General features: G+C 51.1%; 1 protein-coding gene across 1 annotated transcript in view; it reads left to right on the forward strand.

Moving 5' to 3' along the window:
- The first annotated feature begins 5361 nt into the window (after positions 1 to 5361).
- The window catches only part of TAF4 (TATA-box binding protein associated factor 4), a 62780-nt gene continuing 40350 nt past the window's right edge, over positions 5362 to 27791 (forward strand). Inside the window, exons 1-2 of the mRNA XM_070472445.1 lie at positions 5362 to 5686; positions 5768 to 6709. Coding sequence (XP_070328546.1) covers positions 5440 to 5686; positions 5768 to 6709 — 1189 coding nt within the window. The 5' untranslated portion in view covers positions 5362 to 5439. The remainder of the gene's footprint in view (positions 5687 to 5767; positions 6710 to 27791) is intronic.

Raw genomic sequence — 27791 nt, forward strand, 5'->3', positions numbered from 1 at the left:
TCTGGTCTCCATAGTTTTGGGGAAAAGTCAACCGTGTCATCTCACTGTTCCCTGCTTGAGATGTGTTGTTTTCCTGCAGCTGTTGTTGTTTATTGCTCAGTTGTATCTGACTCTTTTGTGACCCCACGGACTATAGTCTGCCAGACTCCTCTATCCATGGGATTTCCCAGGCAAGAATACAATACTGGAGTGGGTTGCCAGTTCCTTCTCCAGGGGGTCTTCCTGACTCAGGGATAGAACCCTCATCTCCTAGGAAGCCCTCTCCTGCAGCTACTCATTAGCTTTTTCTTTTTACATCTGGTTGCCAGCTGACTGTGCTCTGCTTGTGCATGGTTTTCTTTGATTCTATCTTAGTTGGGGAATTCTGGAATTCTTCAAGTATATAAATATATGCCTTTCACCAAATATAGAAAATTCTGGAAATTATTTCTTCAAATACTCTTTTTTGCCTTATCCTTTCCTCTGTTTTTGTGATTTTGGTTGCACAGATGTTGATATTTCAATACTATTCAGTGTTACAGAGATCCCTTATGCTCTTTTAATTTATTCCCCACTCCTTCTTTTTCAGATTGAATAAATTCTATTGATATACCTTCAAGTCTACGATTTATTTCCCTTTGTCATTCTACTCTTCTGTTTGGTTTCAGTTAACTGTATGTTTGTGTGTGCTAAGTCACTTCAGTTGTGTTTGACTCTCTGTGACCCCATGGACTGTAGCCCAGAAGGCTCCTCTGTCCATGGGATCCTCCAGGCAAGAATAGAGTGGGTTGCCGTGCCCTCCTCCAGGGGATCTTCCCAACCCAGGGATAGAACCTGGGTGTCCCACACTGCAGGCAGATTCTTAATCATCTGAGCCACCAGGGAAGCCCAACCTTGTGTTTAGAAAATTTTAACTTTCAGTTATAGAATTTCCTTTATAAAATATATTTTCCAGTCCTCTGTTGTGACTTTTATTTTTATTTTATTTATTTAGTTTTGGCCTCACCGTGTGGCATGTGGGATTCTAGTTCCTGACCAGGGATCGAGACTGTGTCTCCTGCAGTGGAAACTCAGAGTCTTAACCACTGGACCACCAGGGACGTCTCAAGTCTGCTGTTGAGTTTCAAAAAATCTTTTCACTTGTTAAAGTATGTTTTTCTTTATGTGAATGATTATAATACTTTGAAATTTTAGTTTGCTAATTCTGTTATCTGGATCATATCAAGGATCAATTGCCATTTTTTTTCCCCCCAGGATGGCTTATAGTCTCCTTCTCTTTATTTAGTAATTTTTTCTCTGTATTTAGTAATTTCAGATTGTGTCCTGGATATTGTGTTATTTTGTGTTGACACTAGATTCTCCTACACTAACTCAGAGTGTTGATTTTATTATTTCTGTGTTTGTGTTAGCACACAGCAGATGACTTGGTGGGACTGACAGCAAACACTTTCCCTTGGACAGCAGCTCAGATCTCATCTCAGTTCTTTCATTCTTAGCCAAGATGCTTAGAGTCTGTTCTATACCTGTGTTCCAATGTCACCTGGAGATTTAGGCCCAGATTATAAGTAGAATTGGGGTCTCCCCTTCTCTCACTCCTTCCTTTCTGGGATGACCCCAAATACTTTCCACAGGGTATCACTGCCCCAACTCTATCTCCTGGCTCTCAGGCCAGCAGGCCTGGGGGTGTTTCCTTGGTGTTTATCTGTTGAGGTTGAAGCTCCAATATTTTGGCCACCTGATGGGAAGAGCTGACTTTTTGGAAAAGACCTTGGTGCTGGGAAAGACAAAAGGTGAAGGGGGCGGCAGAGGATGGGATGGTTAGATAGCATCACTGACTCAATGGACATGAATTTGAGCAAATTCCAGGAGATAGAAGACGATAGAAGAGGGAAGCCTGGCGTGCTGCAGTCCATGGGGTCACAAAGAGTTGGACGTGACCTAGTGACTGAACAACAATCTGCAGTTAGAGTAGAAGCTGTGAAAACAGGCAGCTCACCCTGCCATTCTCTTTTCCTGAGTGTTGACTCCTCTCCAGCATCTGCCTGTGCTCATGACAGGGGCTCCAGGTTAAGGGTTATTTTGTATGTTGTCCAGAGTTCATAGTGCTATCTATGGGAGGTCAGTTCAATAGTTTACATATTGGAAATGGAAGCCTAGCTTGTCCATTTCTGTGAAAGGATCCTGTCTGGGATCTTAAAATACATTTGTATGGAATTTAGATTATCCTGGGGAGAAATGATAGTTTTACAATATCGAGTCTTTCAATTCTTGAACTTCGTACATCCCTCCATGTATTTATTTCTTCTGTAATTTCTCTCAATCATGTTTTACAATTTTTTGGTCTGTAGGTCTTGTGCTCTTCCTTCTTAGTTCTGTATCAGGGTATTTGGTGATGCTGCTGCAAGCCAACAATGCCTGCGACCACCAGAAGCTGGAAGAGGCAGGAAATTCTTCCTGCATTCTCCAGAGAGCGTGGCCCTGCTGACACCTTGATTTTGGATTCTGGTTTCGAGAACTATGAGAACAAGTTTCTATTGTTTTAGGCCCTCAAGTTTGTGATGTTACCGAGGCCCTAAGAAATTCATGGAGCTGCATTTACGATCAGGTATGTGTTCCTGAGCTTGCCCCTGGGATGTGGAGCCATTCTTGACCAGAGCACAGCGCACTGATGCTGTGTTGCTGGTTGGAACCAGGGCCGGGTCACCAACTGCCACCTGGCTGTATGTCTTTTTTAAAAAAAACTGTTTTATTGTGTGGTATTTCAGGCAGACAACAAAAGCACAGATAATATAACAAATGCTGCATATCTTTCACAAATCGAGGGCAACACTGAAATTATTGACTTGTGGTTATGTTTATTCTTATATTTAAGAGAGCGTGTCTGATGTTTTCTCTATTTTATTGAAAAGACAATATACCGCTTAATAAACCCGATAGTCCCACATAGCCGCCAGCCTGGGAGGTCTCCTTTTTGCTCATGGCGTTGCACGTTTGCACCGCTGTGGGTGGCGAAGATATACTGTTTTAGGGTTCTGCCATTCTCACTTAACAGCAAACATTTTTCTGTTTAAACCTGGTGTGTATATTTACACTCGTTTTCGGGCCCGTTTCTCTTTTCATGCTAGGTGGAATTTTTGTTTCAAACTACATAAGTCATACGGAAGCTTCTTGTGGGAACAAAACCAAGCAGAGATTCAAAGAAAATGCTCCGAGTCCCCAGGGTGGCCAAGGTTAACAGTCTGGCAGCATCTCCCCGCCCTCCATAGGGAGGAGGGGAGGAGCCACGTGGCTACCGCCCCTCCCCCATCCTTCAGGGGGGCAGGTCTCTGGAGGGCGTCCGAGGCGCAAGAGCTGTTTAAGCCGTCGGTAGCCCCCACCTTCCCTTGGGGCGCAGAGACCCCGTCTGGAAGCGGAGTCGCGGCGGAGCGGGGTGGGGAGGGAAGACGGTGCACCGACGCTTCACCTCCCACACTTCCTGCTGGACCGGAGGGCGCCTCGGAGGACGCTGGGGGTGATGTCAGCACCGCTGCGGCACGGAGGCCTGGGCGGGGGAGGGGCCCGGGGGTTGCCTCTGTGGGGAAGCAGGAGGGGGCCGGCACCGTACCACCTGCTCCCTTCACTTTAGATCCCAGTAACTAGAGGGGCGGACCCCCCCTTCCCCCCGCCCCCCCCCCCGGGCCTCACCGTCTCGCTTCAGCCAGTTATTTGCCTCGTAGCACGGCTGTCACTCTTCTGCCCCGACTCCGATCTGGGTGTTTTGAGTGCAGACCACGGTGTACCCTGTTTCCCACTACGGCACCTGGGGCCTGCTTTTGTTTGGCTCACTTAACATTTTCTGATGAGTTGTCAACATTAAAGATGAGATTTTACACATATTCCCACATTTCTGCTCTTGCTCGCAAACCAGATCGTCGGCCCCCGCTGGGCTCAAAGCGCGGTGGGGATGGGACCCAGACACCCCGAGTTCAGGGTACCCCCAAGCCCAGGTTTGTTCCACCCCTTTCCTTTCCTGTGTTTTGGGTAGTCATATTCAGGTGCAAAATTCCGATTCTCTCTTTGCAGGGTTTCCCCGACACGGTAGCCCGGGGAGGCCCCTTCGCAGGCTCCAACCCCCGCGCTCATTGTCTGTACCCGCCCCGGGAGCTGGGCTCGCGGGGGCCACCGGCTCTTTTGTTAGGCGGGTAGAAAAGATCATTTGTGTGTCAACAGCTTCCCGCATTGTGCTGCGGGCCGTGTGACTGCGGCGCGGCCTCTTCGGCCAGAGGCTCTTCTCTAGGTCTGCCCCCCCCCCCCCCCAAAAAAGAAAAGAAACCACTAGACATGTCCCAGCATACCATCTTTCGGTGAAAAAAAAAAAAAAACCGCAGAATTTCACGTGAATTCTTCCTAGAGAAGGTGCTCGTAAGGTTATTTTAAATAACTTACTTCGTCAAAAGGACAGAACGGGAAATAAGGACCCCAGGAAGACCTCCAAGCTGGACGCTCCCCTTCCCTACGCGAGCTGCTGGTCCCGGCCGGCACCGCCGTCTCACCCAGTGATTTACAGACACTCGCGGCCAGGGGCCGCGCCGCCGGAGGAGATGAGTCACCCTGGTGTGGCCTCGGGCGCCGACCCCTGCCCCGCCCCCGCCGCCCAAGCAGCGGCCCTCACGGCGTGAGACGCCCGGTCTCGGGCTGACCGAGGCGCCGGTCCGGGGGGCAGGCCCGCGCTCGCCACGCCCGGTGCCCCGAGCTTCGGGGCCTGCGCCCGCCCGGGAGCAATGGCGACGACGCCCAGGCCACCTCGCTGATCCGGCCCCCAGGCAGTGCCCTCACGGGGTGCCGGGTTTCCGCGGGCTGCGGCAGCTTTGGCTCCGATATAGGCGTCCCCGCTCCCTCGACCGCCCGCCCGGCGATCCCGTCAGCTCCGGCCGCAGCCATTTTGGAGCAAGCGGAGACAAAGAGCTAGTCATTGCTGCCGCCCCCACCAGCCCCGGCCGCAGTCCCCGCCCGTCTTGTCCTCTGGGTCGTCGGCCTCTGGCCCGTCCGGCAACCTGGACCCCGACATCCCCGCCAGCCCAAAGACTCCCCGACCCCCAGCCCACTAGCCCGCCGACCCCCGGCGGCCCGCCCGCGCCCCGGCCTCTGCCGCTCGCAGCCATTGGCCGCGCCTTTTAAGCGCAAAGCGCGACCAATCGCGGGACGCCGGGCAGCCGGGAGGGGGGCGCCGCAGCCAATGACTAGGCGCCGGGCGGCGGGCGGGGGCGGGCACGCCGCCGCGCCTGCGCACCGCGTTGCCACCGCCCTCCCCCCGCCCGGCCGCCCGCGCCCCCCGCCCGGCCGCCGCCCCCGCCCCGCCCGGCGCGCGCCGCCCCCCGCCCGCCCCCGCGGCCGCCCGCCCGCCCGCCCGCCCGCCCGCGCGGAGCCTCCTCCCCGCCCAGCGCCGGCCGAGCGGCGGCGGCGGCGGGCCGAGGAGGAAAGATGGCGGCGGGCTCGGATCTGCTGGACGAGGTCTTCTTCAACAGCGAGGTGGACGAGAAAGTGGTGAGCGACCTGGTGGGCTCGCTCGAGTCGCAGCTGGCGGCCAGCGCGGCCCACCACCACCACCTCGCGCCCCGCGCGCCCGAGGCGCGGGCCGCGGCCGCCGGCGCGCTCGGGAACCATGTCGGAGCCGGAGCCGTGCCGGCCGAGGGCGCGCCCGCAGCGGCGCCGGAGCCGCCCCCCGCAGGTAGAGCGCGGCGCGGCCTGAGCGCGGGCGGCCGCTGGCCGGGCCCGCGTCCTCACCGCGTCGCCCCGCTTGTCTCCGCAGGGCCCGCCGCGAAGCTGAGCGCGCTCGAGGCCGGCGCGGGCGCCGGGGCCGGAGCCGGAGCGGGCGCCGCGGCCGGGGCCTGCCCGCCGGGGACTGCGGCCGCGCCCGAGCCCGCCGCCAAGCCCGTCGCCCGCAACGGCCCGCCCGGCGGCCCCGGCGCCGCGCAAACTTTGAATGGGAGCGCCGCGCTGGGGAACTCGCTCCGCGCCGCCGCCGCACCTGCTGTCAGCCTGCTCCACAACGGGCCCGCGCCCGCGCCGCCGCCGCCCAAGCCCGCCGCCGCCACTGTCATCCAGACGCCGCCCTTCCTCGGCGCCCCCGCCGCGCCCGCGCCCCGCGCCCCCTCGCCCCCCGCGGCCCCTGCGCCCGCCGCGCCCCCTGCGCCTCCCGCGCCCGCCGCCGCCGCCCCGCCGCCGCCGCCGCCCGCGGCCGGCAGCCTGGCCCGGCCGCCCGGGCCCCCGGCCGGACCACCGGCGGCCGCGCAGAACGGGGGCAGCGCCGCGCCCGCCCCCGCGCCCGCCCCTGCCCCCGCGCCCGCGCCCGCCCCGGCGCCCGCCGCCAACAGTCAGCCCGGGCCCGCCGCCGCGCCCGCGCAGGTGGCCAAGGCCGACTCGCCCAAGACCGCCCTGCAGCCGGCGCCCCCGCCGCCGCAGACCCTGGCGACCAGCTGCCCGGCCGGCGCGGGGTCCGGCATGATCCTCGGGCCAACTATGCAAGGGGCACTGCCCGCCGCCGCCGCCGCCGGCCTCCCGCCGCCGGCCCCGGGCACCCCCACCGGGCTGCCCAAGGGCTCGGCCAGCGCGGTGACCCAGAGCCTGCCCAGGACGCCCTCGGCCACCACCGGCGGGATCCGGGCCACGCTGACGCCCACTGTCCTCGCCCCACGCCTGCCGCAGCCGCCGCAGAACCCCACCAACATCCAGAACTTCCAGCTGCCCCCAGGTGAGTGGCCGCGCCGCTGGGCGGCTGTGTGTGTGTGCTCCCCAGCCGGGAGTCCAGGAAGTTGTCTGGCTGGCAGGACACGGAGGTCATGAGCCCTGCGCGGGCTGCCGCGAGCCGGGGTGCGTCTCTGCCCCGGTCCGGGCCGGTCCCCGGCGTGTATGTGCTGGAGTGTTGCGTGATGTGGCTGCGGGGGCCTCTTAGCTGTGCCAGGCTTGGCTTCTACTCTCCGCTTTGCGTTGGGGAACTTTCTCTGTCGGGACTTCCGCCGAGTGGGCCCTTTCCTCCTCTCCTGGCTTTGTGTGTCCCTGCCCGGTGCCCCCACAGTGGACAGCAGCAGCAGCTGGTGTTCTGGGGACAACTTACTGGGTTATTTAGTCTGGGCCGGTGACTTTCCCACGGTTGGCTTTTCTCTCCCTGGTTTCTGGGATCAGGCATATGGTCTGTGTCCTCACTGAACTCTTCTGCTCTGTTACTGGGCTGGTCTGTGATTGGTGTCCCCTTCCGGTGGTCTAGGGACTCCCTTTCCCGGTGAGGTCAGGGGAGTGATGCCCCCTCCGGGAGGCTGGGCAAGCCTGCGTGGAAAGCTTTTGCTCCCCTGCTGACACCAGGATGGCAGAGTTCCCAGGTGAGCTTGTAGGGATCCTGGGACACACACCCTTCCTGGTCACAGCCCTTGCCTCACGCGGCTCTTGCAGTCGTTTTTCAGCACTTCTCGTGGTGGCTGTGTGGTTCTGCACGGAGTCCTCACTTGGAGGACGCAGGGTTACTTTGATTGTTGCAGATGCAGTCAGCGGTGGGCTAGGGTTCCCTGGTCAGTGAGTCCTTTGGAGGTACAGATGGTGTAGGAGGACAGGCAGTGTCTCTGAACCCACACTCCATCTCCCGTCCTCTGGGCAGCTTTTTAGGGCTTTCTAGGTCCCCGCGGCATTCAGTGTATCCCACTGCTTTCTTTCGGGCTTCCTGGGCAGAGAGAAACCCCAGCACTGGAGGCTCCCAGTCTCTGCTTCCATCCCCGGCCTCGCCTGCGTGGACGCAGAGCGCTCCTCCCCTGCCGTGTAGTAACATGTGCTGGCGGCAGGAGTAGTGGAGACAGCACCGCCTGTGTGTGCGTCCCCTTGTGCCTTCTGAAGCAGCCGTTGGTCACCTTGAGAGGATTTCAGCGTCTTAGAAGGAAGGTCTTGTCACAGTGCTGTGAGGTTTGGAGCGGTGGTGGCACCTGACAGGGATCTGATTTCACACCCCAGAAGGGAGGAGGCAAGGTTCCAGCCAAGAGTGCTGTGTTTGGGGGTGCTCGTGAGGGCTGCCCTGCTTCCAGGAAGAGGTGACGTGAAATAGGTACCTGAGAGGTGCGGGGGTGCCTCTTACAACACGCTTTGTGTTTGAGTTTGTAGGAGGGTTTCATTAAAGGTTCTGTTTTGCTCATTATGTGTATTTTGACCTTTTAGTGGAAAATATGTTTGATCTTTAGTGGCGTTTAAAAAAGAGAAGTCACGGTGGCAGCAGGTTATGTAAAACGTCAAAATACTTTTTAGTTACTCATTAAAGTACTCCCTCAGTGGTCCTCAGTGCCTGCCCCACTCCTGGCCCGGATAGTTCCCTGCACGACGCTTTTGTTCTGAAAACTGTCAGTGAAGTTTGAGGCAGTGGAGCTGGTGAGGCTGGCGCTGTGCCCAGGGAGGAGGCTCCCCCCCCCCTGCCCCGGGGCACGCGTGTGATGCCTGTAGGTGTGGCGGTTTGGGGCTGACTGGATCCCCTCGCCTCTGCATAGGTGCAGCCTTCACTGCCTGCCGCCTTCTGGGGGAGGAAGCTGTGGTTCTGAAAGGGCGCCTCTGTCAGCTTTGTCATGATTGACCCTGGACGCACTTTCATCTCCTGTTCTACCGGCGGTGTTAAGGATGTCTGCATGTGACAAGTAGGCGACTCCTTGAAGAAAACTAAAAGTGCTGACTCTATGCATGAGTTCTCATGAGTCTTTGCGGTAGTCCCGTGTGTGTATGTGTGTGAGCAGAGAACAGCTCATGTTGACATTTGGGTGACAAATGCGGAGAGCTGTGCTTTAAAGGGGCCAAATGCTTTCTAGAAAATAAAAAATTCACATCCATCTCTTCATGCTTCTCCTACCCCCACAGTCGATCCGCTGATTTGGAGCTCTGATTAATTCTATTCCATCATTTTAATAAAAGCAGGAGCAGAACAAGCATAGTTAAAACTACTACCAGTTCCCCAAAAACAAAGTACTTTCTTTTAAATAGTACAAATTAATTCTATAAATCAAAATGACAGATTATGAATATTCTAGTTGCCTCATGTAATTGATCGATTAGAAGATACTAAGTTCTACTTGAGGTCTCCTGTTCATTGAAAGCTCTCATCATAAAAATGTATAAAGCGGAGGTGGAATTAACTTGTGAAAATAGCTATCGCCTGGCTGATAATGCACTCTGGTTAGTACTCAGAGGTTAGGGGTGGGCAGGGTTTTCAAAGCTACACATAGGTGTCAAGTGAAATAACAGACTGTTGGCAATTGGAGTGTGGGTGAGAGAGGCCTGCCCCACCGTGGGGGGTGGTGGTGATGGAAACAGAGGGACAGAGGCTTCGCTGAGTCCCTGAGGGCCCAGCAAGGCGGCCGGCCTTGCGTGTTTCATCCTCCCAGCCCACTGTGAGCTCCTGTTGAATTTGGTTTCAGCAGATTCAGTTATGATGTCTTTTTCAGGATGGTTTTGTAAAGAGATGTTGATGTTATTGTGATTAATTTACTTGTATTAAGGTACCAGAGTCTCAGTTTTAAGCTGCTGTGGGGAATACTGAGAACATGTAAGACTTCAGAGAGATTGCTGCAGCAAAGGCGGTGGTCCCAAGAACAGGGAAGAGCACTAGTTAGTTTTGTACAGCTTAGAGTAGTCATAACATCAAAGTAATATTATGATTATAGTTGAAAGAAGAGAAAAGTGATATGACACCAAAATTAGCATGTGCGCAAATGGTTTTAAGAGATCTTTTCAGATAGGTGTTACGTTAGAGATGCTCATTTCTAAAGGTTATCTTTTGTTGTCAAGTTTGCATTTTCAGTAGTGTGTGTCTCTGTTTGCTTTCACGGAGAATTTATCCTCCTGTGATGCTCAGGTTTGGCCGAAGTACAGTTCTCATTCCAGGAGAGAACGCCTTTTCTCCATACCCTGGCTTCGGGACGTTTGCATGGGGCTGACTTAAGATGAGCAGTCTTGAGGTGGCTGCGCTTGGAAAGGCGGGGTCTAGGGTGGAGTTCCCATCCTCAGTGAATGGAATTGTTGGATGGTGGGGAAAGAGGAAGAAGAGTCTGGGGGCCGACTGCTGTGTAGACCGGGTTGAGTTCTGGGAGGGCGGACCCTGAGCAGCATGGTAGGGCTTGGGGCTCAGGATGTTCTGGTGGCCGACTTCTGCAGAAGTGTTTGGCACAAGGGATAGTCTTAGGAGTTTATATGTTGTCACTTGAGGGCACTCTTCACCTGGGACAGAATCCATGGTTCCAGGGACCTCAGTTTCCCCAGGTGGAAAGTGGGCTCGACCCTGTTGTGAAGGCCGTGAAACTGCATTGGGATGAACTGTGCACGATTGTCAAGTAGTGTTTATTCACATGGTGTCTCAGCTCCCTGGCATTTGTAAAAATGGCAACCCACTCCAGTATTCTTGCCTGGAAAACCCCATGGATGGAGGAGCCTAGTAGACTACAGCCCATGGGGTTGCAAAGAGTCGGACACGACTGAGTGATTTCACCTTCAAGCAGTATGTGCTATGGATGTAGCCTAGTCTACAGGATGGCTTTATTCCCATCAAATCTGCACCCAGATTGGATAGGTACTCAGCACCCGGGGAGCCTGATTCTGTAGGTGAGAAAGTTGCTGAGGTTTCACAAGTAGGCCGCAGACCTGGGGGACGTGTCCTGACAGACATGGGGGACACGGGGTGCAACTCTCTGCGGAGAGAGTAGATCTGGGCAGGGGCTCACTTTAGGCCAAAGGTCTTGGCCAAGTTTTCCTCTTGATGTACTTAGATAATAGTGGAATTTGAAAAGAAGGAAGAAAAATAACTTTGGGGCATCTCTGCTCAGCGACAGATGAAGTGATGTCTCTGAGGTCTCTTCCCCACTGCTGGCTTGGGGTAGGCCCTCGGTGGACTAGCAGGCGCTCCCTCCTCCTCTCTCTCTGTCCCACCTTCTGTCCTGGCTGTCCCCATCTCTTTAGTGTGGACATAGCTGTCTTGGTGATGTGGCCTGAGATGATGTCCCATGCCCATGTGGGTGTCTTTGGGACTGATGATCCTCACATTTTATAGCAGCAACCAGAAGAGGTGCCCCCAGGCCTTTTGGGTGTGTCTTTTCTCACTGTGCTCCAGGGCAGTGAACCCTGCCGTAGTGGCGGAGTCACTGGAGTTTGAGAAGACAACAGTCAGTCCTGCTGCAGGAGGGGTGAACCCTTATCTGTTAGGGCTCTGGAAGGAAGCAGTTAGGAAGATGGTCTCCTGGCTGGTGGGCGGCCATCCTGTCTCCCTGGATGGTGAGGGTGAAGCCTGGGCTCCTCAGATACCTTCAAAGTTGCTGATCGGTGGGCGCTGGGCCCCCAGCAGTGGGGTGGGATCAGAATAGGACTGGCCCAGTTCTGCCCTGCCCTAGCCCAGGAGGTGGCAGTGGGAAAGAGCAGTAGGGGCGGGCACACCTGTTTGTTTCTTTGAAATCGTAATGAGATGACGGTGGTTCTGACATGCTTCTTGAGCCCATTGCAGTGTGTAAATGTAAGCTTTCCTCATCTTAAGTGATACGTCTGAAGAAAGCTTTTTTATAAATCACTAGTCATGTGTGAATTGATCAAAACATAATTAAAACTGTTTTTGAAAATCTTGAAGCAGAAATTTGAAAGGACTCTGGAGAAACTTGCCTGAGCTTTGGGGTAATTTGCATCGTTCTCAAAAACACTTTTCCTTGTCTTCAAGTTGATAACAAGCCTGAGACTCAGGTTTTCCAGATTGTCTTGATTGACTCAGTTGCTGCTTGGGGCTCTCGCCTCTGAGATTTGTCTTTGGCTGGAGGTCGGCAGTGTGTTATTTAATCAGGCCTCTGATGGTAACAGGACAAACTCAGAAAGAAAAGCAAGGGAGAGGGGAGCTGTCTGCAGCAGGACACCCCCCCCCCCCTTCCTGGGTGCTGGGTGCCTGGCAGGTGACTGCACTGCACTGTTTCCTTTCGTGCCTGAGGGGATCATGGCCCTGGTCTGTAAATTACAAACCCTGCACTTCAGACCACCTTAGAATAATCGCTCTTTAACACCAAGTGAAGTAGATTAAGTGCTATAAAATTATGTTTGAAAATTGGAAACTTGATATTTCTAGGATAGGGCCATGCAAGCTTTAAATTGACAGTTTTGAATTTTCAGTTCAGTTCAGTCACTCAGTTGTGTCTGACTCTGCGACCCCATGAATCGCAGCATGCCAGGCCTCCCTGTCCGTTACCAACTCCTGGAGTTTACCCAAACATGTCCATCGAGTCAGTGATGCTACCCAGCCATCTCATCCTCTGTCGTCCCCTTCTCCTCCTGCCCCCAATCCCTCCCAGCCTCAGGGTCTTTTCCAATGAGTCAACTCTTCACATGAGGTGGCCAAAGTATTGGAGTTTCAGCTTCAGCATCAGTCCTTCCAATGAACACCCAGGACTGATCTCCTTTAGGATGGACTGGTTGGATCTCCTTGCAGTCCAAGGGACTCTCAAGAGTCTTCTCCAACACCACAGTTCAAAAGCATCAATTCTTCGGTACTCAGCTTTCTTCACAGTCCAACTCTCACATCCATACATGACCACTGGAAAAACCATAGCCTTGACTAGATGGACCTTTGTTGGCAAAGCAATGTCTCTGCTTTTTAATATGCTGTCTTGGTTGGCCATAACTTTCCCTCCAAGGAGTAAGCGTCTTTTAATTTCATGGCTGCAGTTACCATCTGCAGTGATTTTGGAGCCCCACAAAATAAAGTCAGCCACTGTCTCCACTGTTTCCCCATCTATTTCCCATATCTTCAAATAGCTACACCAAGAAATTAAAATCTTCAGAAGACAAAGTTGTCCACAGTTTAGATTCCTCCCTTGCCCCCAGTTTGAGAAGCGCATGGATGCCACACCTGTTTCTTGTCTGGCTGCCCATCTGGCTGCGCTGCTGCTCAGGAGTGGGTGGAGGCCGTGCGTGGATGGAAGGGGGAGCCCCCACCCTCCCAGCGTGGGGTTCCTGATGGACCTGACGCAGGCCTGTGAGCGCAGAGCTCCTCTGTGGCCCTGTGAAACTGGGTCGGGTGTTTGTCCTTCCCTCCCGGAGTTAGAGGCTGGATGGGACCTTTTTGTGTTTTCCACGTGGCCTGGGAGGACGGGACATGCCTGCTGATGTTGAGCCCCAAACTTGGGAGGTATGTGACCATGTGAAGAGGAGGGTGCAGGGGTAGGTGCTGATGCTGGGGAACCTGTGTCCTGGAGGACTTGTTATCGTATGAGTATTGTCCCTCTCCAGAGATGGGGAAATCCTAAAACAGTTCTTCAAATTGAATGTTGGATTTCAGAACTTAGGGGCAAGTGGTAAGAAGGTTTTACCTCACGAGTGACTTGTTTTGGGGGGGTCAGTGACCTGAGTGGACACTGAATGGACAGGGCAGGTCTTGGAGACCTCAGCCCCCTCCCCAGTGCTGGGTGTGGCCGGCCTGCTGGTCAGGCAGAAAGAGGCCCGTGGGGCAGCAAGGAGACTGCGGGCTTTGGGGAGGAAGTGTATACTGTGCTTACACCTGAGTCTTGGGGTTGGGGGGAGACGGCAGCTTTTCTGCTCTTTGTGCAGAAGTATGTGGACAGCCACTCAGGAAAGGTGTTTAAAGGAACTTATACAGCTCTCATGGCGGGGGGGGGGGGGGAGGCTCGTCTTCATGAAGTTTATTCAGATGGATGTCAGGCGTTAGTGAGCTCAGCACGGAAGAGACAGGCCTGTGTTGAGCCTGTTTGATCTTGTAAAAATGCTATAAAATAGTAGCGTCTTAAGTATCACAGTGACTATTTGAAGCGTTAAAAAGGAATATGTTCTTGATTTTTTAAAATACAACTGTGTTATACAAACTGTTGGTCACTGGAAAATGATTTCTTTGCCCACCTGTTTTTTCTGATCATAAAATTAGTTTTATTCATTATAGGAAGTTTGGAAAGAAAGGAAAAGTATAAGGAGGGAAAAGAGATCACTTGTAACCTCAGTTTGTCGGACAGGTCTCATTTTGGCGATATCATCTCAGCCCATGTCAGGTGCAGAAGTGCTTCTAACTTTTACAGAATCGGGGTCACCCCGTAAGGTCCGCCTTCTCCTGCCTGAGTTTTGGGTGTGGCTCCCACCCCGCATTGGTCTTTGAAGTTCCCTTCGTCCACTTGATGTCCCTCTGCCTCCGGCCAGTGCTTCATCTCGGCTCTGTGACACCCTGCAGTGCTCACGTCCACTGGTCTGTCGTGGCTGTCCTGTGTCCACTCTGTGTGTGCCTGCTGTGCTGAACGTTTGCAAGTCTTTGATATTGGTGTCTTTTGAAGGACTCAACTGTTTACGCTTTTAAAACCGTGGTGTTTAGAAACATGGCCAAAATGTGACTTTTTAGAAACCGGTAGTGTTCTAAAGATTTCCTTTTGCAAGTTGTATCTGGTTTTGTGTCTGGATTCTTAAACCATGTGAGGGTAATTAAGCCCTTGGTTGATGGAGGTGTTGGTGAGACCGTGTCCTGCTTTCCAGGTGTGGACTGAGCCAGTGAGCCAGGCTGCTGTGGATGCCGGCGTCTAGGCTAGGGCCCCAGACCCACAGAGCCCCTGCTGTTGGGGGCTTGGTTTTGCGGGTTTCTCACCCCAGGTTGATGAAGGAGTGGACAAGGGACCAGAAGGCCTTCTGAGCAGGCAGTTGAGGTCTGGGTGGTGAGAAAGGAGCTGCATGCTGCAAGGGACCTGGGTTCAGGAGAGGAAGGGGCCAGTGCAGGGACTTGAGAGCAGGTCAGGGAGGAGAGCCCAAGTCGGGGGAGCCACGGGGGCCAGCTGGCGGCCGGTTGGTCACACAGCTGTGCATTCAGAAGTGCTGGGGGTGAGTTTATTCCCGGGTTCTTGGGAGGGCGGTGGTTGGATCTGAGCTGTGTTATGAGAGCACTTTGTGTGTGTGGAATACAGGGGTGAGGTAGGTAGAGGCAGGTTGGCCAGCAGGGGTTGGTGGCGGCCAGGGCAGCATCCAGGTGTAGGCAGGTAGCCGGGCCTGGGATGCCAGTGTCGACATGGAGCATGGTGGACCTACTGATAGGTTGGAGGTTGGGGTCAGGACAGAGCATCCTGGGGGGAGTGAAGTTGGGGACTGGGGTGACATGAAAGAAGGTGGGACATTCCTTGGGGGGCAGTGGGGGTAGGCACAAGTGTGCTTGTTTGGACATGTTAAATTTGAGATGCCTGTTTGTGGAGGAATTGGAGGGAGTTGAATATAAGCAGGAGATTGAGGGAGAGGTCGGAAGAGGTCAGGATTTGGGAGTCGTGGTGTTTGCTGGACTTTTTCATCGTGTGGTCACCCCCACAGGAGCCTCAGTGCAGATCCAGAGAGGGCTGACTTCTGGGAGAAGGTGGGGAGGGGCAGACCCTGCTGGGCAGAGGGTGAGGAGGAATGGGGGAGTGTCTGAATGCTGCCAGCCCTTCTGGGTAGAGTATTTTGTGATGTTGGACGTTGTCACTGGGGAAGTGCTCTCTGCTGGCCTCTCTGCCTTATTATGAAAACCCCCTAGAATGAACGTCGGTACTTTTGGTGTGGGGCTCGAGTTAACGAGCCCAGGTGTGTGCAGTCCTCGACTCCTGCCAGGTGCCAATGGGCAGGCATCTATAGGTCTTCAGGGGCCTGTAGGTTTCTGGAGCTGACGGTCCCCTGCAGATGACCTCCTTTGAAGATGCTGAGACTGGAGGTGAGTCGCTTTTCAAGGACCTAATGGCCACTTACCAAGGGGCTGGGCATCCAGGGTGCCTCATTCCTTCCGGTATGCCCGCCTGGCTGAGCCCACTGGAGCAGCTGGTGTTCAGGGTCCAGGCTTTGCCCAGGGAAAGTCCGCGTGTGGAGAGGCTGTCCCAGGGAGCATGCTCGCTTCCTGTCTGGAAAGCAGGTGCATCAGGGCGTGGAGTGCTGAGCTGCAGGCTTCTCCGGACGGCAGGAACTGTGCGCCATGGTCCTGACTTTGAAAGGCCCCTCATAGCCCCTGCAAGCGCTCCAGTTGAGGCCACCCAGCTGACTGGGAGGGTGAACTGTCAGGAGGCACCCCGGCCTCGAGGGGCAGAGGCTGTGGCTCCTCCAGCTGGGCCTTGAAGGCACAGAGATGTCTCGGTGGACAGTGAGTGGCCCTACTCGTGGTCCCGCAGGCCAGGGCGGTGGTGCCAGAGCTTGGCCGCTCATCGATCAGCAAGCGTGAACTGAGCACCAAGTTCAGGTCCAACCTGGTGCTGAAGCAGGACTGTCCTGCCCTCAGGGAGTGCCCTTCTGATGGGCGGGGTGTGGCTGAACCTCTGTGGGTCAGTGGGGGTGGAGTGAGTGGAATGTCATTTCTACGATGCTGTGTCATTAGTCACTCCCTCCCTTGGTGTAATTTCTCAAAATAGGCTTTCTGCCTGTTCTGTTCAGTTCTGGATGCTCCGCAGTTTTCTCTGCTGCTTTGGACTGATTAGATAACAAGTCAGGTTTCATGCAGCTTAGTGACGTGTTTTGCAGTTAAACTCAGTGCAGAGTGTCCACCTTGAAAGTCCTCGGGTGATGAAGACAGCCTCCAGCTGGGCCATGGGAATGATGGGCAAAGAACTCGTTAGGGATCGTGCGGGTCCAGGCAAGGCTCCCGACCTCTGTGTGCCTTGGCAGCCTGGCCTGGGTCCTCGTGGGTCGACTCTGCTTTCCTTCCATGCTGAGCAGTTGGGAAACTACATGCCTCTCTGAATGTCTCTGAGGCTGTGCTTGGGGGGTAGTGTTGGCTCGGTGACCTCGGGGGCCACCGGCCTGCTGGGGACCTGCCACTCTAGAGAGAAGTGTCATGTCTTGGCCTAGCCTCAGCAAGGTGGGACAGGCCGTGTGGGGACGCGTGGGCACAGGCAGAGCTGACAGAGCACTTGGGCTCCATTCCCTGGGTCAGCATGGCTGGCCAGCAGGAGTACCCCATGTGCAAGGAGGGGGTCCCAGGATGAGCCCCCTTCCATGGCTGTACAGGGACACTGCTGGGGTCAGTTCCCACAGTGTGGTTTGTGTCCTGTGTTCCTTCACTTGTGGGCAGTTGTCCAGAGGATGGGCTTGAACCCTCTGAAGGTGTAGCTCCTGAACCCACGGCCCCCAGCAGAGCAGGCCCTTCCTCAGGACCATGGGTCTCTCCCTGAGGCTTGTCTCCAGGAGTTCCCGACAGCAGGGCAGGTGTTCTGAGTCTGTGTAGGTGGGACTTTCTGGGAATTACCCATTGGTCTCGATTGTGGTCTCATCAGTGAAGCAGGGCCCCTAGGCCTTGCTCTGCCTTGACTTCCACGTTGGCATGGCGCTCACGTGGGGGAGTTCCGGAGACCTCGGGGTGTTGTGGACAGTCCATTGTTCAGCAGACCGGCCGAAACTTCGGGAAGCATTGGTTGAGACAGAGACCAGTGGAGGGCAGGATGTGTGTTTGGATCTGAGGTGTGTAGAGTTGAATTAGTCACAGTCTCTGGTCGTTTACTAGTTAAATAATCATCTGAGACACCCCTGGCAGGAGACCTGGGTCCTGCCTGCCTCCTGTGTGACTGTCTGGACTCTACCTCCCAGGCTGCAGCAGCCCGTGTCCCCACTTGTGGTGACCACACCCTCGTTTCCCCCTCCTACCCGCTCGGGGCATCTTCCTACATGCAGCTGAACCACGTGTTGGATTTTGTTGTCACTCGTAGGGAGAGCCGTGCTGTGGGTTGTTTTCTGGGGCCTAGCGTGTTGTGGCACAGGGGTCCTCCTTCTGTAGGGTGGGTGCTGTTTTGTCGCGTGGGGACCCTTGCCCCTCTCCAGTAGGGGAGCAGGGGGCACAGACCTGCTGTGGGAGGAGTTGTCGTCCAGGAAGCATCGCCACTGCCCAGCAGCGTGTGGGACGTCCTGCGAGCAGGCTGGTGGCTTCCTTAGGAAAGCCACGTGCTTGCTTCTGGAAGCTTGAGTTTGGGTCATCTACCCATATGAGTGTGAGTCAGGAAGTGGGTTCAGGGCTGGGACCTAGAAGGGGTTCTTAAAAGGGGGGTTGCTTGTCACACCGCGGGACAGTGTGCTCACCTGGTTCGGGGGAGGGTAGGATAGCTGGGAGAAGAGAAGTTGCCAGAGACGGGTTCTGGGTGTTGTGACACCTGGAGGGTGGAACAGGTGGAGCCCTCGAAGGATGCTGTGGAGGAGAGAGGGCGGCGTGCGTCTCCGCCACGGGACTGCCAGGGGATTCCCGCAACCTCCTGTCCATCTACTCTCTCCTCTTTTGAGCTTAGTACCACTTAGGTTCCTTTACTCTTGGTTTAGAGGGTCTTGGTGCGGGAGGAGGTTGTTCCACTATCAACCAGTCACTCAGAGGCTGTTTCTCAGGTGTGGTTTGGGGCTCTACCCTGGACTCTCCAAGTACTAGCAAGAGTAGATTAAAAAAATATAATAATTTTTTTAAAGCATTTTTAGTTTCACAACAATTTAAGAGGAAAATATAGTGATTTCCTGTACACCCCTGCTCCCAACACACACAACTTCCCTCCTCATCCACAACCCCCACCAGATGATGCATTTGTTACAACTGGTGAACCTGCATTGACACATCATCACCACACAGGGTCCACAGTTTACATCTGGGCTCACTGTTGTGTTGTGTATTCTGTGGGTTTGGACAAATGTGTGTGATGTGTTTCCATCATTACAGTGTCACACAAAGTGTTTCACCGCCCCCACAATCCTTGGTGCTCCACCTAGTTGTCCCTCTTCCTCAGCCCCTGGCGACCACTCATTTTTTCACTCTCTCCATAATTTTATCTTTTGCAGAGTGTCATATAGTTGGAATAATACACTATTGTTGTTTTCTCTGATTGACTTCTTTCATTTGGTAATATACACTTAGCATTTCGCCGTGTCTTTTTCATGGCTTGATAGTTCATTTCTTTTTATCACTCTGTAACGTTCCACTATCCAGGTGCACTACTGTTTGTTTATCCATCACCTAGTGAAGGACATCTTGATTTCTTCCAAGTTTTGACAGTTATGCATATGGCTGCTATAACATCCACGTGCAGGTTTTTGTGTGGATGTAAATTTTCAGCTCCTTTGGGTAATAGGAGCAAGAGTTGCTGCATCGTATGGTAAGAAACCGCCGAACTGTCTTCCCAAGTGACCGCACCGTTTCACATCCCCACCAGCAGTGAACAAGTGTTCCTATTGCTCCACATCCTCACCAGCACTTCTGGGTTTTGGCCTTTCTATTTGGAGTGTGGTAGCATCTCGTTGCTTTAATTGGTGTTTCCCTGATGACATACTATGTGGAGCATCTCTCCATGTGCTTATTTGCCTTCTGTACTTTGCTGAGATACCTATTTAGGTCTTTGGCCCATTTCCAATTGGGTTGTTTGTTTTCTTGCTGAGTTTTAAGAGTTCTTTGCGTATTTTGAATTACAGTTTATCAGATGTGTCTTTTGCAAGTGTTTTCTTCTTACAGTCTATGACTTCTCGTTCTCTTGATATTGTCTTTTGTAGAACAGATGTTTTCAGTTTTGATGAAGTTCAGCCTATCAGTTTTTTCTTTTATGGACTGTGCCTTTGGTGTTATATCTGAAAAGGCATCACTGTGCCCACGTCACCTAGGTTTTTTTCTGTGTAATCTTCTAGGAGTTTTCATAGTTTGCACTTTACATTTAGATCTGTGATGCATTTGAGTTCATTCCTGTGACGGATGTAAGGCCTGTGTCTAGATTCGTCTTTTGTTGGTGGAGGGTTGTCCAGTGGTTCCAGCACCATTTGTTGAAGAGACTGTCTTTGCTCTGCTGTGTTGCTTTGCTCCTTTGTCCAAGACCAGTTGACTGTGTTTATGGGGGTCTGTTCCTGGGCTTTCTGTTTTGTTCCATTGATTTGTTTGTCCGTTCTTTCCTTGAACCACTCTGTCTTCATTACTGTGGGTAATCATTCCTCCAGCTTTGTTCTCCTTCAGTGGTCTGTGGTCCACTCTGGGTCTTTGGCCTCCTCTCCATGTGACCTTCAGAATCTGCTTGTTGATACTCATGAAATAACACACTGAGATTTTGATTGGGAATGTGTTGAGTCTGCAGATAAAGTTGGGAAGAACTAACATCTAGACAGTATCGAGCCTTCCTCTCCATGAATGTGGAATATCTGTTTCTTCATTGATTTAGTTCTCCTTTGACTTAATTCATCATTGTAGGCATTATGTTAGATTTATAACAAAGTATTTCATTTTTTTTGATGCTAATGTAAATGGTGTTGTGTTTTTAATTTCAAATTCCATTTATTCATTGTTGGTTTATAGGAAAACAATTGGATTTTATGTATTAACTTCGTATCCTGAAACCTTGCTATAACCGTTTATTAGTTCCAAGGAGTTGTTTTTTTGGTCACTTCTTTTGGGTTTTCTGCATAGATGATTGTATGATCTGTGAACGAAGGCAGTTTTATTTTTTGATTTTCCAATATGTATACTCTCTATTTCCTTTTATTGCCCTGGCCAGGACTTCCAGTTTTAAGCAGTAGTGAGAGGGGGGCATTTTTGCCTGCACCAGATCTTAGTGGAAAAGCTTTGAGTTTCTCACCCTTCAGTATGATGTTAGCTGTCAACTTTTTGTAGATTATCAAGTTGAGGTAGTTTATCTTTTTTCCTGTACTGAGACTTTTTATTATGAATGGGGGTATTTGGGGAGCCTCCATGGGAGGCTAGGGGCACACACTTGGCAGGGGAAGGCTGAGGCAGACCCTCATCCTGTCCAGGCCTCGGTCCCTGAGTGAGTTCAGGGTTCTGAGAAGGGCATTTCTGGAATGCTAACCCCTCCTCCCCCAAGGGCGAGTCCCTTGCTTGTTCTGGGGTTCTGGTGACAAGGGCCAGTATTACAGCCCAAGGGACCTGGCCCCACCTGAGCCCCCAAGGGCTTTTGGGACTTTCAAGGGTGAATTTTGGTGTTTATGTTAGAAAGCGACCCTCCCCAACCGGGGTGTCCTGTTCTGGGTTGGGGGTGGGCTGGTTCCCGCACCCCACGGGTAGTGAGGAGGGAGGTGCCTGCTGGGTGGCTAGGGGGGTGGGGGTGGGGGCCAGCCATGGTGAAGGGCTGTGAGGCAGGTGGAAGAGTGGGTCTGGGGGATCCCAGGAACCGGTGGCGTGGGTGCTGCTTGTCCCATCAGGCAGCCACGTCTGAGTGTCCTGGTAAGGGAGTCCGGGCGCTGTATTGGGACAGTAGATCTCTGGTCCCCTTGAGGTGTCATTTTCCATAGGACTAGAATTTGATGGCGGATGTTTGTAGTCTCCACACTCTTAGTGTGGAGACCAGGGGTCACTTTTCTTATGGCAGAGCCTGGCTTGTGCAGGTTAAGCCCTTGGTGGTTGCACGGTGTGAGCCCTGCCTTTACAGCAGAGAGAAGGGCTTGTTGTCTCAGTGTCTTGTGAGATGTCACCACCTCCACTTGTGAGTCTGGTCCTTTACAACCAGGCTGTGCCTCTGGAGGTCTCCCTGAGCGCAGCTTCGCCAGGAATCCACCAGAGACAGTGTCCTGTTTCTTTCGGTTAGGGTCTCCTCTGCTTGGGCCTGGGCTTCCAGTTTCCCATTCACGTCCAGGGCTCCTGTTTTAGGGATGGGAATGTCAGGTGATGGAATGTCTAGCGATCTCCAGGCTGTCAGTCACCCCTGCTGGGAACAAGTGTGAATGCTCGTTAGCTTTAGGAGCTTTAGGTAGCTTTAGCTCAGTGCCTGCTCGCTTCGCTCTGAGAAGGTGGCACCTCAGGGCTGAGCACAGCAGTAAGAAGACAGCTCTGCTCAGAACAGACCGGAGTTTGGAATAGACATAAGACAGGTCTTGAAGATGGCTGCAAACACATGAAAAGTCATCAGAGGACTTCTAATGAAGGCCCCTGTGGGGTATTCCCACCCTGTCCACCCCCACTGAGGCAGGTAGAGTGAAAAGGACTGAGCACACCTCCAGTGGGCGGATGTGTGGGGGTCGTTTCAGAAGTGGCCTTGGTAAGGTACACGTTTCCTCATCTGAGCTTACACACCAACCAGGTAACATCTGGCCTCTAAATTTTATTTCCATTGTAGAAAATTTGATGAACAGAAAAAAAGTGCGGGCAAGGAATGATTATTATTAATGTGTACTATGTATTTCTGTCACCAAGAGGTCATTATAATAATCTCTGACCCATTGTTTCTTGATGTCTAGAATTTCCCAGGTCCTTAACTATACCCTGGTTAACATGATCTTAATGGGTGTGCACCTAAGTGACCCGTCATTCACTTTTCAGTACTGGTCTAGTGCCAGCTCTGAGCCAGGCCTGTTGTGCATGATGGGACCCTGTGCAGAGGGAAGACGTGCCTCGGTGGGCAGGAGCGTGCGTGGGGTGAGTGGTGGAGGGTGGCCTGGTGGGTCCTCACTTGCCTGTGTGGTGGACTCTCGCTGTGGGAACAACCCAGATACTCACTTGTGTCTTCTCGTGTGTGTTCCCTCTGGTCTTGACTGTGTCTGGGATTGGTCTGTGTGTTGCAAGGCGAGTGGATCACACAGCGTTTCTGGAGGTGCCTCTTTTGTTGTCCCTGTTTCTCCACTGGGGGCCAGGTAGGGTGGGGATGGCTCTTCATTCTGGTGAGCGCTCACTGTGTCCTGTGCTCTCGGGGTCCCAGGCCTGGAGATGAACTTTTCCCAGCGAGATGGGGAATGGTCTTTAGAGGAAAGTGGCTCTGGAAAAGCCAGGGGCTGGACCTGGTCTCTGAGGGGAGGGGCTCCTCTCAGTGTTTCTAACACAGGTTACCCCCTAAGTCTTTGAAGCTGTGTGTGTATTTATAGTGTTAAGATTTTATTTATTTATGTCTGTGCTAGGTCTTCATTGATGCACATAGGCTACTCTCTAGTTGCGGTGGCTTCTCCTGTGGAGCATGGCCTCAGTGGTTGTGACACATGGACTGAGAGGGGATTCTTACCCACTGTGCCACCAGGAAAGCCTTTCTTTGCAGTTCTTTATGTGTTAAGACTCCATTAAAATAATCTTTTCTTTTGTTCTGTGCTACTAATTTGATACATAGTTTACTTTTTTTTTCTATTTTTGTTTTACTTTGTTTTAAACTTTAGTTCCTATTTTTTTGTTTGTTGTAATTTTGTATTTTGAATGTGTGAAACATTTTCAGACATTTCCACTGTTTGAATGCTGAGCTTTTTAGAAGGACTTTCAACTCTAGTCCCGCTTTATTCCTTTCCCCTAGAGGGATAATTAAAAATTTTTTGATTTTTATTAGTCTGTGGGACATCTTTTCAAGTATGTCTTTTTGTAAAAATAAATATGTGCACACAGAGATATATTCTTTCCCCTTTTCTTTCTACAGGTGGCATATACATTGACTTGAATCTTGATTTTCTTTTTTTAGCAGTGTAACCTGGAGATCGTGATCTAGTGACGTTTTGATTGAAAAACTACATTTTATATCTAGCATACTCTGAGAAGAAGTAACTTTTCGTAGTGACACCTTCCTGCATGCTCAAACACTAAAACTTAAAAAAGTAGGTTTGGAGGGGGATAGTTGAAAATGTCATTTTAGTTTTCCCTGAGCGATCAAAGGCATCCATCAGCATGGGTCGGCCGGCGAGTGTTGGGCTGGAGGTGGAGGACTGTGCTGCCTGCAGAGGGCAAAAGCCCGGGTGGTTCTGGTCCAGCCTGCTGTGCGCTGGGAGTGGGGCCTCGGCTTCCAGGATGACTTGGAAGTCTGGTCTGTGACGTTTTAGGGTTGACAGGGCTCATCTTTAAACACTCATCAGTAAAATCTTTTTGGGGGTATTTGCATGCAACAAAGCGGATCCATTTTGAGCACACAGATTGAATTTTGAGAAGTGGATGCCCTGTCTGTCCCCTATCACAGGACACAGGACACTTGTTTACCCTAGGCCACCCTGGGCCCACGCAAATGTCCTTTTCGCTTTTCTGTCACTGCCGTCTGGTTTTGCCTTCCTAAAATTTCCTGTGTGTGAAATCATGCGTCATGTGCTTTCTGGTGTTGGTCTCTCTTCCCTCCATGCACGGTTTGAGTTCACCCAAGTGGCTGTGTGTGCCAGTGATGCATTGATCGTGCTGAGCAGCATTGCACGTTTGGATATACGCCATACGTTCATCCATTCACGGTGGGTAACTTCCCAGTTTTGACTGTGACGATCGACACTTCTGTAACATCAGTGCCCTGGCTTCACATGGATGTGTGCGTGGACATGCTCTACTCCTGCATGAATCTTAGGAGTGGAATTTCTGAGTCGTGTGGAAGTGTATGTTCAGTCTCATCAGAGGCCACCTCATTGCTTTCCTGAGTGGTCGTGTGAATTTCCGAGAGTTCCTGTTGCTCCGTGTCCAAGCTGGGGCTTGGCGTGGGAAGGCTGCTTCATTTTAACTGTTCCAGTGGATGTGCAGTGGTATCTCATTGTGTTTATTTTTTCTTTTATTGAGGCATAGTTTTTATACGGTAAAATTTACCCTTCTCAAGGTATAGTTTTGTGAGTTTTAGCAAACATAAATTATGTAACCATCACCACAGTCACGATAGAGAATTGTTAAAAAAAAAAAAAAAAGAATTGTTCGAAAGGCTGAAAAAGTTTTTCCTTTTGCCCCTTGCCTCAATGGTTAGCTGATGATCTTCCCTGTCTCTATGATTTTGCCTTTTCTAGAATTTTATATAAATGAACTTACACAGTGATAGTCTTTTCTGTCTGGCTTCTGCTTAGCACAACACTTGTGAAAATTTCCAAGCTGTTGTGTATATCGGTGTATGCCGTTTTGTTGTAAAGCAGTGTTCCGTGCTATGGATGGATGTGGCGTTTGTTTGTCTGGTCACCATTTGGTGGGTATTTCGGTTGTTTCCCGCTTTTGACTATTAAGGATAGTGCTTCTGTGAAGCTGAATAATTGAAACTAGCACAGTATTGTCAATTGGACACACATAAGAAAAAAATTATACTGCTTCTATAAACTTTCTTGTCAACCTCTGTATGGACGTGAGTTTTAATTTCTGCTGGGCAGATGCATAGGAGTGGGACTGTTGGAAATGCTAAGTGAATGTTAACTTTTTAATCTGCCAGGCTCTTTTCCAGAGTGGCTGTCCTATTTTACATTACCACCAGCAATGTGTGATGGTTGTTTCAAATCCTTGCTGTTATTATGGTCAGTATTTTAAATTTTAGCTGGTTTCTTGGGTGTGTGATGTTATCTCATCATGGTTTTAATTTGCATTTCCCTAATGACTAATGTCATCGAGCATCTTTTCGTGTGCTTATTTTTCATTTTCCTGTCTTTCCTGAGGTGTGTATTCAAATCTTTCACCTGTATTTTTTTTTTTTTTGACTCTTTTGTTTCTTTTTCCATTTATTTTTATTAGTTGGAGGCTAATTACTTTACATCATTACAGTAGTTTTTGTCATACATTGAAATGAATTAGCCTTGGATTTACATGTATTCCCCATCCCAGTCCCCTCTCCCACCTCCCTCTCCACCAAATCCCTCTGGGTCTTCCCAGTGCACCAGGCCCGAGCACTTGTCTCATGTACCCAACCTGGGCTGGTGATCTGTTTCAACGATAACCCTATATGCAAAACAGAAAAAGAGACTCAGATGTATAGAACAGACTTGTGGACTCTGGGAGAAGGCGAGGGTGGGATGTTTCAAGAGAACAGCATTGAAACATGTATATTATCTAGGGTGAAACAGATCACCTGTATTTTTTAATTGGGTTGTTTGTTTTGTTATTATTGGTTTGTTAAGAGTTTTAAAAACATAGATATAATCAGTCTTTTATCACATAGAATTGTTTTATAAGTGTTTTTTCTTAATCTGTGTTTGCCTTTTCATTTAACTAACTGTATATTGCAAAGATCAAGTTTTCAGTTTTAATGAAATCCAGCTTATCAGTTTCTTTCAGTGTTCACATTCAGTTTTCAGTTGCTCAGTCGGGTCCAACTCTTTGTGATTGCGTGGACTGCAGCACACCAGACTTCCCTGTCCATCACCACCTCCCAAAGCTTGCCCAAACTCATGTCCGTGGAGTCGGTGATGCCATCCAACCATCTCATCTTCTGTTGTCCCCTTCTTCTCCTTCCTTCAATCAGGGTCTTTTCCAATAAGTCAGTTTTTTGCATCACGTGGCCAAAGTATTGGAGCTTGAGCTTCAGCTTCAGCATCAGTCCTTCCAATGAATATTCAGGACTGACTTCCTTTAGGATTGACTGGTTTGATCTCCTTGCAGTCCAAGGGACTCTCAAGAGTCTTCTCCAACACCACAGTTCAAAAGCATCAATTGCGTGCTCAGCTTTCTTTATGGTCCAACTCTCACATCCATACCTGACTGCTGGAAAAACCATAGCTTTGACTAGACAGACATTTATTGGCAAAGTAATGTCTCTGCTTTTTAATATACTGTCTAGGTTGGTCATAGCTTTTCTTCCAAGGAGCAAGTGTCTTAATTTCGTGGCAGCAGTCACCATCTGCAGTGATTTGGGAGCCCAAGAAAATAAAGTCTCTCACTGTTTCCATTGTTTCCCCATCTATTTGCCATGAAGTGATGGGACTGGATACCATGATCTTAGTTTTCTGAATGTTGAGTTTTAAGCCAACTTTTTCACTCTCCTCTTTCACTTTCATCAAGAGGCTCTTTAGTTCTTCGCTTTCTGCCATAAGGGTGATATTATCTGCGTATCTGAGGTTATTGATATTTTTCCCAGCAATCTTGATTCCAGCTTGTGCTTCATCCAGCTCAGCATTCCTCATGATGTACTCTGCATATAAGTTAAATAAGCAGGGTGACAGTATACAGCCTTGACGTACTTCTTTCCCAGTTTGGTACCAGTCCATTGTTCCATGTCAGGTTTTAACTGTTGCTTCTTGACCTGCATACAGATTTCTCAAGAGGCAGGTAAGGTGGTCTGGTATTCCCATCTCTTTAAGAATTTTCCAGTTTATTGTGATCCACATAGTCAAAGGCTTTGGCATAGTCAATAAAGCAGAAGTAGATGTTTTTCTGGCACTCTCTCACTTTTTCTATGATCCAACAGAGGTTGACAATTTGATCTCTGGTTTCTCTGCCTTTTCTAAATCTAGCTTGAACATCTGGAAGTTTTTGGTTCATGTATTGTTGAAGCCTTGGTTGGAGAATTTCGAGCATTATTTTGCTAGTGTGTGAGATGAGTGCAATTGTGCGGTAGTTTGAATGTTCTTTGGCATTGCCTTACTTTGGGATTGTAATAAAAACTGATTTTTCCAGTCCTGCGGCCACTGCTGAGTTTTCCAAATTTGCTGGCATATTGAGTGCAGCACTTTTAACAGCATCATCTTTTAGGACTTGAAATAGCTCATGTGGGAATTCACATTATGTTTTATCAAAGAAGTTTTTGCCTGACCCAAGGCACAAGGATTTTTCTCCCATGTATTCTTATAGGATTTTTATGTTTTTAACTTTTACTCAGTACAATTCATGTTCACTTTGGGATATTGGTAAGGTCGGGGGTTGAGATTAATTTTTCTCCCCATAAAATATTCAGTGGTACCTATTTGATGTGGTCTTTGTTTATGGATTGTATTCTGGTCCCATTTGTTTATCCCTGTCCACAGTTCTTGATTAGCATAACTCCTTCATAGTAAGCCCTGTACTCTGGTAATATCAATGTTCTGAGTGCTCTTTTTCAAAAATGTTTGGAGCTACTTGTTGTTCAGTTGCTAAGTTGTGTCTGCCTCTTTGTGACCCCGTGGACTGCAGCATGCCAGGCTCCTCTGTGTCCTTGGAGCTACTTGAGTTTCTTGCAGTTCCATTATTTTTAAAATCAGCTTGTCCATTTCCACAGAAAAGTCTTCTGATATCTTGC

Source organism: Odocoileus virginianus, chromosome 9 (genome assembly GCF_023699985.2).
Source record: "Odocoileus virginianus isolate 20LAN1187 ecotype Illinois chromosome 9, Ovbor_1.2, whole genome shotgun sequence".
NCBI classification, from domain to species: Eukaryota; Metazoa; Chordata; class Mammalia; order Artiodactyla; family Cervidae; genus Odocoileus; species Odocoileus virginianus.